General features: G+C 33.3%; 4 protein-coding genes across 6 annotated transcripts; all 4 read left to right on the top strand.

Annotated features, from left to right (window-relative positions):
- Positions 1–525: 525 nt before the first annotated feature.
- On the top strand, positions 526–4,349 carry MCM10 (minichromosome maintenance 10). Of its 2 annotated transcripts, XM_022907321.2 has the most exons (11): positions 526–805; positions 1,121–1,298; positions 1,536–1,610; positions 1,814–2,051; positions 2,132–2,256; positions 3,031–3,064; positions 3,158–3,204; positions 3,320–3,460; positions 3,568–3,632; positions 3,724–3,796; positions 3,882–4,349. In XM_022907321.2, the coding sequence occupies exons 1-11, from the start codon at positions 703–705 to the stop codon at positions 4,006–4,008; spliced, it is 1,206 nt and encodes a 401-aa protein (XP_022763056.2). In that variant the 5' UTR covers positions 526–702; the 3' UTR covers positions 4,009–4,349. The 2 variants fall into 2 exon arrangements, with proteins under 2 accessions (XP_022763056.2, XP_089601484.1); XM_089745358.1 differs by lacking the exon at positions 3,882–4,349 and having other exon boundaries at positions 564–805; positions 3,627–3,796.
- A 1,919-nt stretch (positions 4,350–6,268) lies between these two features.
- Positions 6,269–10,259, top strand: LOC111308746 (rac-like GTP-binding protein ARAC3). Its single transcript, XM_022907318.2, has 7 exons — positions 6,269–6,747; positions 7,633–7,720; positions 7,838–7,947; positions 8,048–8,111; positions 9,529–9,593; positions 9,756–9,821; positions 9,908–10,259. Exons 1-7 carry the CDS (start codon positions 6,649–6,651, stop codon positions 10,010–10,012), a joined length of 597 nt encoding a protein of 198 aa, XP_022763053.1. The 5' UTR covers positions 6,269–6,648; the 3' UTR covers positions 10,013–10,259.
- Positions 10,260–11,194: 935 nt separating this feature from the next.
- On the top strand, positions 11,195–12,453 carry LOC111308747 (ubiquitin-conjugating enzyme E2 10-like). Its single transcript, XM_022907319.2, has 4 exons — positions 11,195–11,537; positions 11,644–11,771; positions 11,879–11,983; positions 12,110–12,453. The coding sequence occupies exons 1-4, from the start codon at positions 11,468–11,470 to the stop codon at positions 12,251–12,253; spliced, it is 447 nt and encodes a 148-aa protein (XP_022763054.1). The 5' UTR covers positions 11,195–11,467; the 3' UTR covers positions 12,254–12,453.
- A 3,800-nt stretch (positions 12,454–16,253) lies between these two features.
- On the top strand, positions 16,254–20,243 carry LOC111308743 (Protein kinase superfamily protein). 2 transcript variants are annotated; one of them, XM_022907312.2, is made up of 10 exons: positions 16,254–17,443; positions 17,545–17,618; positions 17,718–17,836; positions 17,927–18,039; positions 18,119–18,670; positions 18,767–19,015; positions 19,108–19,271; positions 19,364–19,591; positions 19,665–19,814; positions 19,894–20,243. In XM_022907312.2, exons 1-10 carry the CDS (start codon positions 17,305–17,307, stop codon positions 20,140–20,142), a joined length of 2,037 nt encoding a protein of 678 aa, XP_022763047.2. In that variant the 5' UTR covers positions 16,254–17,304; the 3' UTR covers positions 20,143–20,243. The 2 variants fall into 2 exon arrangements, with proteins under 2 accessions (XP_022763047.2, XP_089601452.1); XM_089745326.1 differs by lacking the exons at positions 16,254–17,443; positions 17,545–17,618; positions 17,718–17,836 and having other exon boundaries at positions 17,986–18,039; positions 18,119–18,204; positions 18,350–18,670.
- Positions 20,244–20,420: the final 177 nt, after the last annotated feature.

The raw sequence follows: 20,420 nt of genomic DNA, 5'->3' as shown, positions 1-20,420 counted from the left end.
GATTTTATAATATATTAAAATATTATTATAAATTAAAATCATACATCTAACCAGCTTAAATTTAGTATATATTTATAACTATATTAATACTTAATTACAATGTTCAGAGATTAAAAGTATATAAGAACAAATGAATTTGTTTTCAAAATAAATTAATGAGAATTGTAACTTAAATTTACTCAACTCTTTTAAGAAATGAATTATGATATGTTGAGATTTTGTTTTTATCGCACGTGAATTTAATAATTTAAAATATGATATTATGATATAATATAAAAATAATATAAATAAAAAAATAAAAGTAATATAATTTAAAATTTAATAAAATTATAAATAAATTTAATAAATTTTTTTAAAAAATATTTTATATTTTTATATTAACATAAATTATAATATATAATTTTTATATAAAATATAATATAAATATAATATTTTACATAACATGATAATTCGAATTGCCAAATATGATAACTAAGTAAATCGCTGCGTTTCGTATAGGCTAAATGAAGTTAACGGCGAATCGCGAGCCTCTTTTTCATTTCCCTCCAAAGCACCTTTCAAGACTCCCTCCAGAAAACCAAAGAAAAAAGTAACTCTTTTTTCCAAATTATTTCATTCCATTTGATAAAAGAGAGCTTCAAAATCGTTTCTTTTTACTTAGAAAAAGCGACTAGATCCGTTTCACTCGAAGGAGATTTACACATGACAAGTCACGAAGACGATCTGGATCTCCTTCTCTCTCTCCAAGACAGGGTTTTGGAAACTCCTCCAGCTTCCCCTTCAAATCCTCGCTCTCGTTCTCCAGGTAAACCCATGCACGTTTTCTCATCAGTCAAAAATTTTCCACTATTTTTCTCATGGCTGATTTGCCTTTGGATTCGTTCTTTAAAAAACCCTTTCTGGGTATCTTTTATTTTCCCCTAATTGCTTCTAAGTTTGTGCCCCTGCCTCGGCATTTCCCAATTTCCTTTTATTTGCATATTTCAGATATGGGTTTTGCTTATTTATTTTTCTTGCTTCCAAAATTGATAATGGGTATCTCTCAGTTTCTTCTTATACAAAATTTTGATGATGGGTTTCCCTCAGTTTTTCTTACAAGTTTGTTAGCCTAAATTTGTAGGGTACCTATCAGATGATGGATCGCCAAGGCAAAGAAGGAAGACCGACTTGTCTGTCTTTAAGAATGTTGTCGAGGATTGCCTTGATTATGAACCCAAACCGGTTGAGAGACCTGCCAAGTCAAAGTCAAAGAGTTCAAATGATGTTCTAGTTGAGAAGTTTTCAGGTTTGCGTATAAGGTGAAGCCAACTGCAAATCCAATTCTTCTACAATAGCTTAATGATGACTTGGATTGAATTTGGTGTCTTTTCTGATTATTGGAGGCAAAAACATTCTTAAAATATTAGTTAAAAGACATCACCTTTTTTATGCCTATTTTCTCTGCAAACAAGCCAAATGTACTAAAGGGAAATATCGTGACAGTTTCCTGCTAGTACTTTTTTCATGTTTAGTTTGTGCTTTTCTTCTGTTTTCAGGAAGCAATTGGTCAGCCCTTCAGAGCTAAGTGAGCGCTTGTCTGATATTCGTTTCGTTCGGCTATCAACTATAAAGTATGTTATTTTACTTCTTCTGCTTGCAATATAAGCTTTTATTGCTAGATGATTAAATTTTGGAAGATGTTTTCTTGCTTTTTGGATGTTAAGTTCCCGTCAAGTTTGTTTTTACCTGAATATTACTTGCAAGGTTCTGTATGAAGCTTAGTTAGATATAAACTGCAATGTGGTAGGTGACTAGATATTTTGGCTTTTTACAGGAATTTGCTGGTGGGAGACACTCTTTATGGATGTTGGGCAACCATAGGAGTGTTGACTGAAAAGGGGAATCCAAAGACTAGCTCTATCGGGCAAACCTATAGCATATGGAAAATTGGGTGTTTAGATGAAAATACTGTTTCTCTATTCTTGTTTGGAGATGCTTATCAGCAGAACTGTAAGGAGCAGGCTGGAACTGTTTTTGCATTGTTCGGTTGCACCGTACGCAAAGATGCCAAGGTATCAACTTGTCATATGTTAATTGGATCATGCTGGGTACTCTTCATGAAGAAATTAATACCTTCTGTATCATTTTGTAGGGATCGGGATTTTCCTTGAGTGTCACTGCACCCAACCAAATTCTAAAGATTGGCGCTTCAGCTGACTATGGCGTTTGCAAGGGGAAAAGAAAGGATGGAATGGCTTGCACACTTGTCATAAATAAGTATGCTTTCTTCCTTAAGGTTCTTTTGTTTTATTGACTGTCCGTGCACAATGGGTCTCATGTACTCTACCTGATCAAGAAAAGGGATTGAGAGAAACATCTATTTTATACTAAATGGTATATATTAAATGATTAATTTTGAGTGATAGAAGAGTAACAAGCTCCTCTGCATCTGATTCAGGCCTTTATTTCTGGTAAAAAAATGGCTGAAAAGGAAAAATGATTTGAATGATGCTACTAGGCTTTCCTAATGAATGATTATGGTTTCTCCAACTATGCTTTCATCATCAACAATCTATGATTTTAAACTTCCCTGCAATATCAGTCATTACCTTGTTTGCAGTTTGCTTGTAGTGCATGGTGTCTAACTGCCATGTCAGAAGAACAGAAAATGCTTAACACTTGTAAAATTGTTGTTGGTAGCTTCAAGTCAGAGGAGTCTGGTTTTTGGTGAATGTTTGAAATGTGGATTGATGAATTATGTGGTTAAGCAAGAAGTAAAGAAAGCTGATTCTTCTTGAGAAAATCTTGGATACAAATTAGATGTGAAATCATGACTTAATTCTTTATTTAGTTTTCTTTTTAAAATATTTCATAGCTTTCTTATGTTTTTTCATCAATGCAATTTGGTTTTTTATGTTTTTTTCATGCAGCTAGTTAAACAACTACCTAATCAATTGAATATGAGTCTTTGTGTTATCCAGTTTTCTTTTTATGTTCATCAATGTAATTTATCTCTTTATATTTTAACTTTTAGCCATTCTGTTATCTCAGACATCAAGGTGCTTACTGCCAATATCACAAATTGGTACGCATTATTCATCTTTATCTTGTTTGACCAACCCCTTGGGATTTGGAAGTAAATCACCTCCTGATAACTCTCTTTTGTTATATTCTGTAGAAAAATTCAGAAAGATATTCCACAAGGCGAACTGAGCTAATGGGAGGGTAGGTGATCAATGATCCATGTCATTTTTGAGCCCTCGTGCTATCAAATTAAATTGCTCACTTCATTCCTTTTTTAATTCTCATAAGTGACAATTTCCTTTTTCAAATCTTACAGAAACTTGACAACAGCATTTAGAAATCCTCTTAGATCAGAAGGAATATATCTGGTTGATCCTCTATCTGATAGAACAAACTTGAAAAAGCCCACAAAGCCAGTCAAACTACTGTCTGTAGAAGCACTCAAACAGGCATTAAGGTATATAATCAATAGCATAAATTATATCTCTGCAACTACAATCGCATTTAAAAATAGAATAAAATAGAGAAACCACTGATTAGTTTGAGTTGTAATTGAATGAGCAGAAATGGAGATAAGGTGACAACAAATAGACACTCACAAGGGATAAGATTTCTTAATGCAGTTACAGGTGTTGGATTAGAAACCCTCTCTGCTCATGCTGGTTGCAAATCTATGCAATATCCTGCAACCTGTCATTGATAATTACGTTGTAAATGTAGGGGAAATGAGTTCCAAATTTGCAAATGGAGCATCTAAAATGTCTGTTCAAAAAATTGTTGGCTCAGAGAAGAGGTACATCATACATTTTCTCTCTTTCTCGGTAATTGTAATTTTTGTTCTTTCCATTTACTTTAAAGATTCATCCATCTATGCTCAGGAAAGTATCTGCTGTAAAACAAGAAATATCTCTACAAAGAAACAAACAGCTGGATTCCAAAAGGAGGAAAGTAGAGCAGGGGCAAACTTTGGAGGAAAAATGGAATCACCGTTGGAAAATTGATTGACCTAGATATTTTTGGCTTGGATGAAGAGGCTTGAGTTGAGTACTCCATGGTCATATTCAGCGCTTTGGTGCATTGATTGATAAAAACAATCCTTTGGCTTGAGTACTCCATACCCCCATAGTACGCTGCAGAGTTGGCAATTCAGGGACATGAACAATTGAGTTTCTAATTCTTGTATTCTGAGGTCAGCGACTCTTTAACCTATAGTTCTCAAGCTTAAGGTATCTAGACACAAGTTGGATGCCCAAGTGATTTTCATTTCTTTGAACAGCAATTAATTAAGTTTTTGTTTCTTAATTCATTACTTCTTCGATTGAAAATTGATGTTTCTAGGCACTATATTTTTTACACTTAATAGGTTATTCTCACTTGGAAGTCGATCATAAAACTCAGAATCTAATCTAACATGATTTTTATGGGAACCCAAATCGATGTACACAGTTAGACAGTCTTTCAAGGCTTTAAGCATGAACTTTAGGGTATCAAAATCAAAATATGATCCATAAATAAGGAAGGAAAGAATCTGGGGTAGTAAGGGAAATTGATAGCAGGGCTGATTGGTAGGAACAAACAAGTAGGGGACACGGCATCTCAGGACAGTGACAGATACAATGATGTTGAAATTGACACGAGAGAGTAGTAGAAAGTTGGTTATCCATGCACATGGAGTTGGTGGCAACCGGCCCATGTGCTTTGAGAATTTTAATGTCTTTATAGTATACTGTTAGTTGGCCTAATTCCATTTTTCAGACGTTTTGGAATATCATTAAAAATCACAAGAACAACACTTTGCCCACTAAGTATCCATACAACAACACCCTTTTCAATCCAAAAATTATAAAGAAAAAAAAATGCCACCTCCCCTTTCCTTGAGCCAGGCAATTTTTCTAGGTGTTGGACTAAAGAAACTAGGATTTAAATGAGGTTTTCAAACTGTGAAAACAAATGAAAGAATGGGTCCTGGCCTGTTCCCTGAAGTAACTAATTGTTTGCGACCTTAAAGCATTGGCCGAAACAGTGAATATTGATGATGCAGCTTTGTTGGGATGTCGCAGTTGATATAAAATCTCAAGTGTTGCAGGTGATTGGGTGCCTTTAACCAACTTAACAACCACCATTAACGATTTAGCTGGTTTTCAATTGATTGAATTCAATGTGATGGCTGATGCGTCAGGAAATAGAACAAGGTTCATACTAATTTTAGTTGCTCTACTCTTGTGATCCAAGTCTCTCTCATCTCTACTATTTTCCCCCCACGTTTTTATTTTACTTCAACTTTACTTCATGAAGAAGGGAAACTCTCGCCCTACATGGTTACATCAAAGAAAAATTTCCCAACTTGCTATATTATTTTTGATGGTGGCGGCCCAAGCAATAGAGTTTGATTTGACCATACACAAAATTAAAAATGTCATGAGAATTCTCCAACTATATATTATGCTTTTCGTTACTTGTTAAACATTGTCAAGGACTTTTTTTTATTATTATTTTGAAAAAAAACATCGATTTTAATGTTTTAAAGTACAAATCTAGAAGTACAAGTTTACGTACAAAAAAAAGGAAAATTACTTCTTAACATTTGTTATCTCAAAAAAAAAATCTTAACTTGGATGATATATGTATATATATACACACTATTAATTAATCTTTTTTTTTTTTTTGGAATTCAAAATCTATAATTTTATTCATAGGGACCTAAATGTACAGAGAGTGGGAGGAAGATTTGGTGTAATAATTATATATTCAAAGGTTATTATTAATAAGATTTTATTCGACTCTAATCTTCCTCAAATTTTTTTAATTATTATTAAATAAAAGTCTACAACATTACTTAATTCAGAATTAAAAAAATGAACTTCGCGGTTCACATGCAAATTACGCATGTTGCTCCATTTTTCTTGCTATTTATTTATGTCTTAATCACCACCAAATTTCTTCTAATAAGATATGAATGCCCCAATATAAATCTTCTTTCTTTTTAATAATTCACCTATATATTTTTCTAATCCACATTGATTTATTTTTAATAATTTTATGCACGATTAATTTTTTAACAAGTGGATTGATATTTTTATTGTTTTGGTCTATAATTTTTTATATATATTTAACTGTTAAAATTTTTTATATCAATATATAATTAAATATTTTTAATAAAAAATTGGATATTCGCATCAAAAGTTCAAAACTAAATAAAAAAAAATATATTAATAGCAGTGGTAATATTGTGATAAAATGAAAAATGAAAAATAGAAGTGAAGAAAGGGCAAGGTGGGTCTGATGTTACCATGTTAGAACTAGAAATTTGGGGCCGGGTTTAAGGCGTTCCTCGTTATAGCTGTCCAAGAGCTGTCTTTCCTTTCCTCCCCCAATTCTTCTCTCTTTCTTTCCACCTTTTGCTTTCCTTCCGACAATGTCTTTCAGTTTACATAGCTCTCAACTTCTTTCTCCCAACTCAACATAAAGCAATAATAATAAAACAATAAAATAATAATAATAATGTCCTACCTTAACAACAGCTAGACTTGGTGTTGCTTTTCCGCTGTTTGGATTTGGACAACAAACAAGGAAAGAAATAGCCGGAAGGAGACGAAGAACAGCTCTAACTGTACTTTATTTTTGCCGGTTACACGTGGTGTAAAAATGAGTGCTTCCAGGTTCATAAAATGCGTCACAGTCGGTGACGGTGCCGTCGGCAAGACTTGCATGCTCATCTCCTATACCAGCAATACTTTCCCTACTGTAAGTTTAAAAAAAAACCATCTTTTTTTTTTTTGTCTTTTTAGGGTTTCTCTTTTCTGTTTGATCCCTGAGAAAGTTGACCCTTCTTGGTACTGAAGAAAGAAGAACAGAATGTTTTTGACTTGAGTTTTCATGGGTTTTTTTTTACATTTTTGTTTCCCGTATTTTCTTGGCAACTAAACGGTAACTTTGCTGTTTTTTTAGGTCAATGTGACTTTTTTCACTAAGATGGGTTCATTATTGGATTTTTGTTTCTCTTTTCTCATTGATTATGCTTATCTTTGGAATTTTGAATTTGGTATATAAGATTGTTCTGAATAATTGAATCATTCTTTAAAAATTGTGTTCAAACGAGCAATTTCTTGGGGATTTTCGTTGCAAAAACTTGCTGCAATTTATTGCTTTTTATAGTTTATAACTTTGTCATTATTTGGTTTGTTTTAGTTTTGATGCATCATCTTGGTAAAAATAATGCTTACCATTTTAGGCTTTCATGTTACTTTGCAAATTAAGGTTAAAACTAGAAATTTCTCCAGATTTCTGCTAGAAACAAAGGAAAGAAAACAAATTGTTATATCTGAAACTATTGCTGGTAAAAAGTTCCATTTAGAGTTTTTTTATGATAGGTGCTTTCATCAGTTCATGAGTCTGAATCTTGGGTGATGGTCATGATATTGGTTTTTTGTCCTTTTCATTGGTGTAAGAACAATGCTTGTGCTAGAATTTTCTCCTTGTGCTTAACTTTACCCATAGAGTTGATTGATGCTAGTTTTGTAATCATGATTGTCTAGTTCTTGCTTCATTTTTACGATTATTTTACCATGATTTTTAGAGAGGGTGATTATAACGTTTTCCCCCCATCCTCTAAAATGTCTTGTGAAACAGGATTATGTACCAACTGTTTTTGACAACTTTAGTGCAAATGTGGTTGTGGATGGGAACACTGTTAATTTGGGATTGTGGGATACTGCTGGTAAGTCTCAGTTCCATACTTTTTCCTAATTTGTGTTTTAGAATGTTTATTTTGGTAGTTTTGATTTTGTATATATATATATATATATATTTTTTTTTTTTTTCTGTCATGGAACAGGCCAGGAAGATTACAATAGATTAAGACCTTTGAGCTATCGTGGAGCAGATGTCTTCCTATTGGCATTCTCTCTCATTAGCAAAGCCAGCTATGAAAATGTTGCTAAGAAAGTGGGATTATTATTATTTATAGAAACTTTTCGCCTCCTTTTTAGTGAGATACTTTCTAATTGCTTGATCTGCTAATACATTCTCTGTTTCAAATTCTCAGTGGATTCCTGAATTGAGGCATTATGCTCCGGGTGTTCCAATTGTTCTTGTTGGGACTAAGCTTGGTTAGATTCTACCCCAATATTTATTTTGAATTTATCGATTATCTGTTCCTTTTCATCAGCTCTTAATGCTATAGTTTTCATTTTTTTCCCGTATAATATATTGTGGTTAAGGCTAATGAATCCTATTAAGTTTACAATACTTTTAACACCTTTTTTCCTTCTCATTTTCCCTGCCCGGGTGGGGGGAGTTCATTGCCCTTGAGAGAAGGGAGAAACAGTGTAGTGCCTCAAGATGATTATCCTTTTGTTTGGCATTTGCTCCTGCACCGTAAGATTAGTGTGTCCTACCACCTAAAATCCTGAATGGAGGTTTGTTCTCTATAATGATGGTTCCATCGCAAGACTTTCTTGATAAAGCCACCATAACCTTTACAACTATTGACATTTTCTTTTCAGTCTTCTTGTTAAGAAAAAAAAGAACAATTAGAATTTACACGGTTCAATTACTAGTACCCCTACCGAAACCTTCTACCATTCTGTCTTTATCTAAATGGTGGAGGTTAGTTTCTTTTTCCACATGGATCATTAGCTTGATTTGGAGTAAGGCAAAAATTCCATAGTGGCAGAAACCTGAAACCAGTGCATTCTGACTTTGTCAATTTAGTATGTTTTCTAATTTATTTGAAAGAATGCTTTAACAGGATGGAAACTTACTAGCTAAGTCCTGCAGAAATTATAAATCCTGTTACAATCAGTTACAGTTTGTTATCTGCCAGTAAATTATTTCTCCTAACGAGTCATCGGAAGTAATCATTCTGAATATATTAGAAGCTTGTGGAATAATCTATACGCTCTTATGTCCTCCCCAGCCCCACCCTTCCAGCTGGAGAACCAAAATTGAAACTAAAGTTCCATTGACTATTTGCTCGTTTTAAGGAAATCTTTGGGAATTATAAGAAAGTTATTGTGTTGAACTAATCCTATAAGATGCTGAAGTAGAATATGAACCCAATAACATGTTCATCATCTAAGAGGAAAACATTTTTATACTGGGGCCTACTTTATGTTCTTTCATTTGCAATTGTATTTCTAGGTTTACTTCCATTCCTGTTCATCACTCCATCTATAGCAAGTTAAATTGTCCATATCCCTGTGGCATGAATACATTAATCATCGAGGGAAGAATCCCTTTATGAGTTTCAAAAGAGGGAAAAAAAAATCCTGTGCAAGATGGATAACAAGGAAAATAATAAAGCAACTACCAGTGGAAGCTTACCTTTTTTAAAACTAATGGAAGCACTCCATTTCTCAACCTGCAATTTTCAATTCTGGTCACAATGTTTCCTAATGTTCTTACTAAATATTCCTGGAAATATCCTTTTGAACATTTTTTAAAGTAGATATCGAATCAGTAACTGCTAAATTTATCTTTAGTTGGTCTATGATTTATTAACGGCTGCTAAATTTTCTTATGTAGATCTTCGGGATGATAAGCAGTTCTTCATAGATCATCCTAGTGCTGTACCCATTACCACAGCCCAGGTATTAACAGCTGCTTTACATAGTAATAACAAATTCTGCTGAGTTATTGGCATTGGCTCTGCATGCTGCTATTTGTAGTTCTTGACCAGAGTATTATTTTAGTTGAAGCATCAGATCCTAATTTTGATTCTCTACTTTTTTTTTCTTTTTCATGCTGAAAAGGGTGAGGAATTGAGAAAGCTAATTGGAGCACCTGTTTACATTGAATGTAGTTCAAAAACACAGCAGGTACATAAATATTGGGGTAATTTATCTTCAGCCTTTTGTTTTTGAGTCTTGGAAGAGATTTGTGTTAATCATCTCTTGAAATACAGAATGTGAAAGCTGTCTTTGACGAGGCCATCAAGGTGGTTCTCCAGCCTCCAAAGCAGAAGAAGAAAAAGAAGAGAAAGGTACAAAAGGCTTGCTCAATATTGTGATCATGCAAAGAAGAGTTATGAGTACCAGGGTGGATACCATGACCAATTAGCCACTTAATCTGTTAGTCTCTCACCATATCTATTATCTCTTCTCATCTTGAGAAAATAGCTCCTTTTGATATGTAGTCTGAACTGACAGAACTAGGGAACTCTCTATTATAAGCATCAAAATATGTGCTTTTGTTCTCCTGGATTGTATTTTAAATTTGTATATATTAATGGTCCTCAATGTGTTTGTTAACAAGCACACTATCCCTTCAGTTTCTTTGGGTTTGGATATGCTTGATCTATCGACTAGAATGCGGAGAACCCCTCCGTAAGAAAAACCAAATTGTTTCCTCTTGTATCTTGTGATGTAATCCGATCTATTACATTTAAAGGAACTTACTAATATATGTCTGTGGTTTTTAAGTTAGTCACGAAACTGTTTTTCACTTGTCTAATTGAGTAATGTTTGTTCCCCTACTTGATCTTACCGCTTTGGTCTTCCATTGTATTTAAGATAGTTAGGGTCATCGGATTACATGAGCTGGAATAAGAGGAAGAGAGTGAGGAAACTAGGGGAAACATGAGACTGAAGACAGACTAACAACGAGAAAGACAGAATATCATGCCCTTGAACCTATTCATGCGTGGATGAATATTGCATCCATATTCTTTTGGAAGATTTTGTTAATCAAATTCTGTGGTGCCTATTAGACCCGTCAACTTCTTAGCTTTCTCAGATTCTCAGCCAAAGAAGTCAGTTTAGCTAAGAAGGAATCTTTTTCCTGTTGGGCGACGTGGGTGGCGTGTAGTTTCCAAGATGCCCTATGGTTTTAGCCTCGGGTTTCATTCTTTGATATTCAAGCCATACCTTCGAGAAGGAGGTTCCATTTAGACCTATAATCCTTGGTTTGTTTGTTGCTGTCATATGGTGCTTTATTCGAAAATGATCACTATCATCATCATGATTAAGTTCTATTTAGGCGTCAAATTTATCCACGGAAAGAGTAAATTCTGTGGAATGAAATTGGTTGACTGAGAAAGTTTAAACCAATTTGGAAACAAATGATTCTCTTTGATCTCATTGAAGAGATAGCATCTTTCTGCTGTAACAAAACGTCAATTATAAGCAGAGATACATGAATCAAGTGATTATTACTCGGTTTCAGTGGAACGAAAAATATCAATCCTGTAGCACAATATCTTCCAAGTTTTTCTTCTTTTTCTAAATTTATTTATTCTTTACTTGCTAACTTTTTCTCTGGAATTTATACTGTGCCCACTTTCATCAGTATGAAAAGAATTTTGTGGACCTCTTTATCTTTCACACCTCTCTTGCAATTCCTCCATTAAATACACTATCTTCCCTTTGGGGGTCGTCCCTTAGTAATTTTCCTTCATTCCTATTTTCATCTCCCTCTTGAATTCCCATTTCTGAAATATAAGCCTTCTGCATCTGAAATTTTCTTAATGGCGTCAAAAAGAATATTGAAGGAGCTCAAGGACTTGCAGAGAGATCCCCCAACTTCATGCAGTGCAGGTGGATTGATAATAAAAAGAATTAAGTTTTCCTCAGCCTTGGCCATAAATAATAATTCATTCTTGTTTGTAAGGTAATTAACTACTTGATTATGCTGCACTTTCAGGTCCTGTGGCTGAGGATATGTTCCATTGGCAGGCAACTATTATTGGTCCAAATGATAGTCCCTACGCTGGTGGTGTTTTTCTTGTGACAATCCATTTCCCACCTGATTATCCTTTTAAACCTCCCAAGGTCTTCTTTCTTTCACATCTAGTTTTCCACAACAAAGACTAGCCAATCCCAATGACTCTTATCTAACATATTCATCCTAATCTTTTTCAACAATAATTTGTTTTCAGGTTGCCTTCAGGACCAAGGTTTTCCATCCAAACATAAACAGCAATGGCAATATCTGCTTAGACATACTCAAAGAACAATGGAGTCCTGCGCTCACCATATCTAAGGTAGTAAGCTTGCTAATTGATTTGGGCACTGCATAAAAAACGATAATGGATTTCTAAACAACTTGAAAAAAGGGGCGGGGGGTGAAGAAATGAATCTTGAAAACTAAATGCTATATCTACCTACAGGTTTTACTCTCTATATGCTCACTGCTAACGGACCCAAACCCTGATGACCCTCTCGTTCCAGAGATTGCTCATATGTGCAAAACTGACAAATTCAAGTACGAATCTACAGCTCGAAGCTGGACCCAGAAGTATGCCATGGGCTGAACTAGGTGCTACACGTGCGCATCCTTCCTCCTTTGCCTACTAATTTATTGAACTTAGCTTACTTAAGTTTCAGTATTCCAGAAATATTATCAAACAAAAAGAAGTTCATTAATAACGAAAGTTGTGATCAGGCTGTAAGTTCTGATATAACTAAAAGTGCCTCTTTTCTTAGAATAAAACGTCTGGCACTTCTGATCTTATTATACGGCTTTTGCGATGTTTCAACAGTTAATTCTCAAGTAGTTTGTGATGTTTGTGGCCAAAACTAAACACACGTCAACATATTCATCATGAATGAAAGTGTTAGGTAACCATTCATATTGGTAATGCACAAAGACTACCTTTTACTTAACTAGTGGAGCTGCTAAAGATTTTGCAGAAATTCAAGAAATATCATATTTGTAATGTAGCAAGAAAACATAGCTGATTCATGTAATCATCTTAAGATGGCATCTAATAAATTTTAGGTTTAAATTCTAATATTTGTAACTCTTTCTATCCTCAAGTTATGATATCCTTTACATAAAAATTTAGCGAAAAACTTTCTTTCCCTTTTGACTCTTTCCAAATAAACATCATTTTCAGAACATTCTAATTGTTGACTTAATACAAATATAGGTAATTTTTACATGCCTCCACGTTTGCCTAGTTAGCTGCGATGAGAAATTGAGCTTTTAATTCATCTTGATCAAGACGAGGATGTCGTTCATGAAGTCGCTAGACCAAGGTTTGAAGAACGTTTTCAACGTTGAGAACCATGGCAGTCTATTTTCTAAAGTAAAACAGTTGAATCCAGCATAGTTGAGGAAAATTTAATGATCTTTGTTAAAGCTTGTAGATAAATAGGGCTTGGAATTAGACTTTGGAGCCATTTTTATGAGTCCAGGGAAAAAATATACAATGGTTATCAAGATGGGGCATGTCATACATGTTGCATGATTTGATGCTTCATTCTTACACTGAATTTCATCAATCAGAAACCAGTGAGAGGTATAAACTCTGGTCTTTTCTCAATGTTATGATTGTTTCTTATTCAATTTGTATGAAATCGACCTCTCATTGCAGGCTTTTCCTCTTTCTTTGTGGTGGTGTTACTGAAGTTCAACAATATACCAAAATTTCATATATTTAGAACTTAAAAATTTAATCTATTTTATTCATGTAATTATAATTTTTTTTCTCTATTCTCATACCACCATTTCTTTCATATTAAAGAAAAGATTCTGTGTCTTTATCGACACAAAAATGAAAATTATTTTGCTTCTAATTCAAAATATTTTGCCTAATTGAGTACCAACCATATAGTAGTAGTTGGTCCATCAAATTTCATATACATAAACCGAAAAACTCAACTCATAGATGCTATAATTATACAAGACAGATTGATTGAATCTTATTTTCTATTCCATCATCAACTTGTTGATTAAAATATGCAATTTATGTTATACTTTACAGGAATATTGTAATTTTATATGATCGACTTGTTGATTATAACCATGGGAGAAGGTTAATAAACTTTCTAATTTTTTACACTAGAACAAAAAGCAAAAAAATAATAAAAAAAAATGTGGTCACATACTACTTTTTCTAGTTCATTCCTTTCGTCCTCTTCTTTCCATCCACCATGATGGTCGGCCATGACTTTTCTCTTCTTGCATGATTATTATAATATGTAATCGTACCAAGATTCCTTTTGATCTAGTAAAAGCAAGTTCCTTGGGGACCAAAACTTGTTCTGGTCTTTGCTTTTGAATTTTGACCATTTTTAAGCCACCATCGCTAAGAATTGTGTTGCTGTAAAGTCACTTTCTGAAATATTGCATCTGAAATTCTGTTTTATATTACAAAAATTGAGATCAAGCGTGAACCCAAAAAAAAAAAAAAAAAAAGGTCTATGGTGGTAGCAACATCATTCTTTCCTTCTCAAATAAGAGTATTAATGCACCCTATTAATTAATTAAATCCAATAATAATACTTTTTTTCATTCTAAAATATTTATCATATATTGATTTTTATAGAATTTTAAAATTTAAAAAAAATCTTTGATTTTAATATATTTAATATTAAAATTAAAACTTTTCAATAAAATTAAAGTTAAACAAAAAAAAACAAAAAAATAATTATTTTAATATTTTATTAATTGATCACGTGAATGGTGACAACCCAATAATAACCATTAATGTTCATGATTTATGATTTTTTTAAAAATTAATTTTTAATTGATTATACGACTACAATAATAATATGATTAAGATCAACGAATACGTTTTTGGAAATCATTAACTGTCTGATTTAGATGATTATTGTACTTTGGTTTGGAAAATTTTACATAAGCAGACTTTCCAAGATGGAACATTGTGAAGGTATGAGTAGGTGGATCTGCTGACGCAGAACACACGTGTGATTAACAAAAACAGCTGAACTATTGTAAGGCTGGCAGATGCCAAATGTTATTTCTGACCAAGCAAGCAACCAAAAATATCAAATTTGCCTAATCATACTTTCTATATTAATTAGACCAAAAATATGCTTATGTACAAAGTTGTTGCCACTACTCTTTCAATTTTTGATCATCTTTCTTTTGTATTTTTCTCTTTCTTTGCATTTAAATAAGTTTAATGCTACTATTTCGTATTTACTACTCTTTAAAAAAAAAAAAAAGTCCTAACAGCATTTAATTATTTTAAAAAAAATTAAATTCGTTTTGTACATATATTTAGGTGTACCAAAAATTAATTAAAATGCCTAATTAGGTTAGGGTTGGGTGGTGCTTAAGAGCTAAAGGTACGAAGAATTAAATTGAGAAAAGAACATGTCAATGTCACCTCACCTTGCAAACTTTTTCCCATGCATGAAATGTGATTTGCTTTATCTCAGAGTCGTAAAATATTCTTTTTCCATGTCTACTTTTGAATTTCACAGTCCATCGTGTGTTAAACGTGATTAGTAATTTTTAAAAAAAAAATTTAAAATTTAAATTTTAAAATTGTTAAATAATATTTTTTAAAAAACAATTATATAAATTAATTAAATTTAAATTTAAATTATTAAAATTAGTAATTAATCGAAATATCTAAATTGTCAATGGATAATAACCGAAATTCTGATACTTATCAAGTTAAAATTAATATTGTCACCTTAATTAATAACTCGCTAAGTCATTCAGTGAGCACAAACAATAGGAGCTTCCGGTTCAAAAATATCTGTCAAAATCTTCTTTTTTTTTTTTTGGGGGGGGGGGGGGGGTGGTACCATGCGGGAAAATTAATCAAGAAAACAACAGTAGAATTAGGGGAAACTATTTGTTTTCATTAAAAGATTAATTGCACTAGATAAGTAGGGGGATTTGCATGGCATGCTCCACCACTTTGGAAATTGTGATGATGAACAAATTGACCCCCCATAGAAGGGTCTTGTTTGATTTTTTATTTTTAGTTAAATTTTACTAACTTTAATCATTGAAATTTTAAATGTTTTCTTAAATTATTTTTTATAAAATTATATTTAAAAATTTCCTCATTCAAGATTTTTAAAAGTATTTTTTTATGTTTTAATTAGTAATATATTAAAAATAAAATAAATTAAAAATTAAAAATAACATTTAAAAGTCAAACTAGAACATTGTTTACGGGACAATAATAATAATAATAATAATAATTATTATTATTATTATTATTATTTGTCTACGAGCAAGCAAAGTGATCATGAATTTTGGTCTAGAAGATGGAAGATGCTTTTAAGCATCAGAATCACAATTAGATTGAAAAAAGGGCGCTCTAGGAATTCCTGATAATTACTTGAAATTCATTCAGTTGTTAAGACAAAATGTAATTTAGATTAGATAAATCATAGTTCTAATACAAAATCAAGTAACGTGCATTAAATTTAATTATTAAAATAATGAAAACTATACTTCTAATGTAAATTATAGGTAAAATTAATTAAAATTGAATAATTATAAGATTGTTAAGATATAGTTTAAAAAATTTAGGTAACCTATGTTATCAGCTCGAAGAGATGAATTTAAATGAATTAATTTAGATTTAATTCATTATAAATTATGAAAATAAAATATAATAAAATTTTAAATATATATTTTTAATTCTAAAAATTATAAAATAAATTACCGTAGAAAAACACGAGTCAAGAGCCAAAGTAGAGTTCAAAGGGTGGTGCTCTTCAACCCGCAATAGCCGGTAAAACTCTCGCTTGTGTCGCCTGTTCAAAGGGTTGCGCGCTAAATTTGCCGGTTCTTTTAACGAACTTAAAACATTTAAAAAAAAAAAATGGTCCCTATTTTTGCTCTCTTTTTGATTCAACACTGAAATTCGTTGCCCACTCGTCGCGGTAATTCCTTCTTTCCTTTTTCTTGCTTTGCCGACACTTTCATCTCAAGGATTCCCTCACTAATAACCTTTTTTTAAAAAAAATTTAAAATCACACTTAAAAAACAAAGAAAATTACCTTGAATATCTTCATCATCACCCCGACTTTTTCTTTTAATTTTTAAATAAATTTTTTATTCGTCTCATAATTATTTTATATATATACAAAGAGTATTGAAATTGGTTGCAGCAGGTAGAAGGGGTGATGTTATGGCGGCAATATAATTTTAAAAACATTTTTTTTATACGAAAAATGGATTGGTACAAAGTTTAGGTACTAGTTCAATTGTCTTCTTTTGTTTATCTTTATTCATTGATTCAAATATTTTGGTAGATTTCTCTACTCTATAAACAATACCTTATGGCTATCTTCATCACTAATATCTATGTTTTTTTTTTTTTTTTTTGAGTTTGGGTTTTCAAATGGAAATATGTTAATGGGGTATCATTTATAATCACAAAGTGTTAACTTGTAAAGTGCCTAGTGTTGTGGGGTATTATTAGATTTCTTTTGTTTTTTTTTTTTAAACTTGAGTGGCGAAGGTGATGGTGGGTTTTTTACGGAGAGATTGAAAGGAATATTTCAGAAGCTGGTAAGGTTCTTGAAAGGGAATACTTATATGCTTTGAATTTGAGGTAGTAACTGAGCAAGGAGAGAAGAAAACATGCCTGCTAATCAGAAGAAAAATGTGTTGGTTGGGATTCGAATAGATAGCCAAAGCAGGGATTTGCTTAGTTGGGCTCTTGTAAAAGTTGCAGAACCTGGTGATTGTGTTGTTGCAGTTCATGTTTCCAGGTGTTCTGGTAAGGCCTCTCATTACTTTCCAAAAATTTGAATGCTGTATAAACTTTGCTAATTATTTTTCTCCGAGGTTTTTGTGTTCTAAGTTGAATTTTCAATGTAGATCATGCTTTGGGAGAGAAGTTGATGTTAGAAGGTTATTTAGAAGTATATGAAGGACTATGTTCAGTAAAGAAGGTTGGTTCATTATCAACAACTCGTCATTTAGATAAATGTTCATTCAAAAGAACGAAAACATGATCCATTATAATCACATTTTTCATGCTTGGGTTTCAGGTTGATCTTAAAGGCCAGATATTTAAAGGAAGTTCGACGCGAAAAGTTTTGATTAGAGAAGCAAGGAACTATGCTACTGTAGCTCTAGTTGTTGGTATAGGCAAGCATAGTGCTCTTGGGTAAGGAGCAGTTAAAGACTCAATCTTTTTGGTTGTTTGAATTGGTGTGATTCTTTGTCTGATTTCTCTAAAAACAGATATCTTTTTCAGGGGTTGGACTTCCACAGCTAGATACTGTGCAAAGCGGTTGCCAACAACTACCAATGTTCTGGCCATCAACAATGGGAAAATTGTTTTCAGGTCCAACAATTACCAACTACCAGGTTTGGTTTTTCCTGTTCGAACTGTTTCTAGTTTTTACTGTTGTCTTCAGAAGTAGTAGGTTTACTTTTAATTTGTCAGGTCTTAAAGATGATCCAAGATCAAGTCTTTGCCTGATTGAAAATCCTGCTGCCAGAGACTGCCAATCAGAATATGGTGATTCTGAGGTAGGGTCTGAGATATCCAGTTTTGAAGGGATTCAAAACTCCAAAAATGGATCAAGAACCAGTAGTGAAGATTCTAAGAATGATATATTGAGTGTTATTCGCGAAGGCAAGAAAATCTCTTCGAGGTCACTTTCTCTTTTTGCAGGAGATAGTATGGACTACAAGCCTGGTTGGCCCCTCCTCCTGAGGGCTAGTTCAGCAACACCACAAGCAAAGCACGCCAGGAGTATGTCAGTTGTCAAATGGGTAATGAACTTACCAAGTCGTTCGCCACATCATACTCCTCGATGCTCAACCATCAAGGAAATAGAGCTGAATGGCAGCGAAGATGAGAATGATAGGAGCAATTCATCTATGCAATATGAGTTGCAAAAATGCTTGGAGATACTCCTGGAAACAAATTCTTCTAATTGCCAATGGCTCAGTTATAAAGTTCTAAAAGCTGCAACTGCTCAGTTTTCCACAGGTTTTTATCCCTAACGTGCCTTGCAACCACTGATGTGTTCTTTTTTACTTTTTATGAGTTTTTTTGTTTTTTTGCTAAAGTTCTGTTTCATAGCAGAGAACCTGATTGGAAAAGGAGGGAGCAATCTTGTTTATAAAGGGATCCTTCCAGATGGCAAGGCAGTTGCTGTCAAGATTCTGAAGTCATCAGAAGAGGCATGCAAGGATTTTGCCAATGAAATCGAAATAATCTCCTCACTGAAGCATAAACACATCATGCCTCTACTTGGTGTCTGCATTAAAGATTATGATCTAATATCTGTCTATGATTTCTCATCTAAGGGAAGCTTAGAAGAAATTCTGCATGGTACAGCTTCAATGAGATCTGTGTTTTCTTTGCTTCGTAAAATGGTAAAAGTTGTCATAAACCATACTGATGCAAGCTAACATATATTGTAGGGAAAAACAAAGAAAAACATGCCTTGTCATGGGAAGACAGATATAATGTGGCCGTTGGGATTGCTGAAGGCCTAAATTACCTACATAATGAGCATTCTCGACCTGTTATTCATAGAGATGTCAAGTCTTCAAATATTCTTCTCTCAGATGGGTTTGAACCAAAGGTAATTTAAATGGTAATTACTGATATAATGTTAGTTAAAAACGAAACATGTGACAGATCGATCACATGGCCATTTTTTTTCAATTGTGACAGTTATCTGACTTTGGACTAGCAGTATGGGGACCAACTGATTCATCATTTCTGACTCAACCTGATGTTGTTGGAACATTTGGGTATTTAGCTCCTGAATATTTCATGTATGGCAAACTTAGCCAAAAGATTGATGCCTACGCTTTTGGTGTTGTTCTTCTTGAACTGCTATCGGGAAAAAGACCGATAAGCTTTGAGAATCACAAGGGCCATCAGAGCTTGGTCATGTGGGTAAGAGTTTTCTCTGAAGCGAAGTTCTTTTCACTTCTTGTGCATCAATTATACTGAAGTACCTAAATTTCAGGCAAAGCCAATAATAGAGAGTGGGGATGTGAAAGGCATACTGGATCCTAGTTTAAATGGAAATATCAATAAGACTCAGATGCATAGCATGGTTCTAGCAGCAACCCTCTGCATCACACGGTCAGCTAGACTCCGTCCTAAGATGAGCGAGGTAATAAAGCCTTTTGTATATGACTAAAACAGAACAGAATAGATGAAATTTCATTTACATTATGCATTCCTATGTCCAGATACTGGAGCTTTTAAGAGGGGAAACAGCTGTTGAAAAATGGGCAGAGACACAAAATGAGAACACGGAAAGCCTAGACCATAATGATGATGAAGTTTATCCAAATTCAAGCGCTGAGTTACATTTAAGTCTCGCAATGCTTGATGTCGATGATGATTTGACATCATTTAGTAGCATGGAGCAAAGCAGTAGGCTTTCCATGGAGGAATATTTAAAAGAAAGATGGAGCCGATCATCAAGCTTCAATTAGACTCTATGGCATCCTGAAGCTGTTTCAAAACCAAGTTTGCCGCAAACCCAATTTTGGGGATGTGTTTGTACCTGTACAGCCGAGAGAAAATAAAAGAAAAACAGCACCCATTTGTTGAGGTGTGATTTGGAGATGTAGAATATTCTTGTCAAAAAATGATATGATTGAACCTATTTTAAAGTTGTCAAAGATTTCTGGAGTGAAACATGGACAAAACAGAAGCAAAATAGGACACTATATACTAGTTTTTAAGTAGTTATCTGCTGCAAGAGATCTAC

The sequence above is a fragment of the Durio zibethinus genome, chromosome 2 (assembly GCF_047325235.1).
Source record: "Durio zibethinus cultivar Kanyao isolate XHJ-2024 chromosome 2, ASM4732523v1, whole genome shotgun sequence".
NCBI classification, from domain to species: domain Eukaryota; kingdom Viridiplantae; phylum Streptophyta; class Magnoliopsida; order Malvales; family Malvaceae; genus Durio; species Durio zibethinus.
This window is presented reverse-complemented; position numbering and strand designations above follow the sequence as displayed.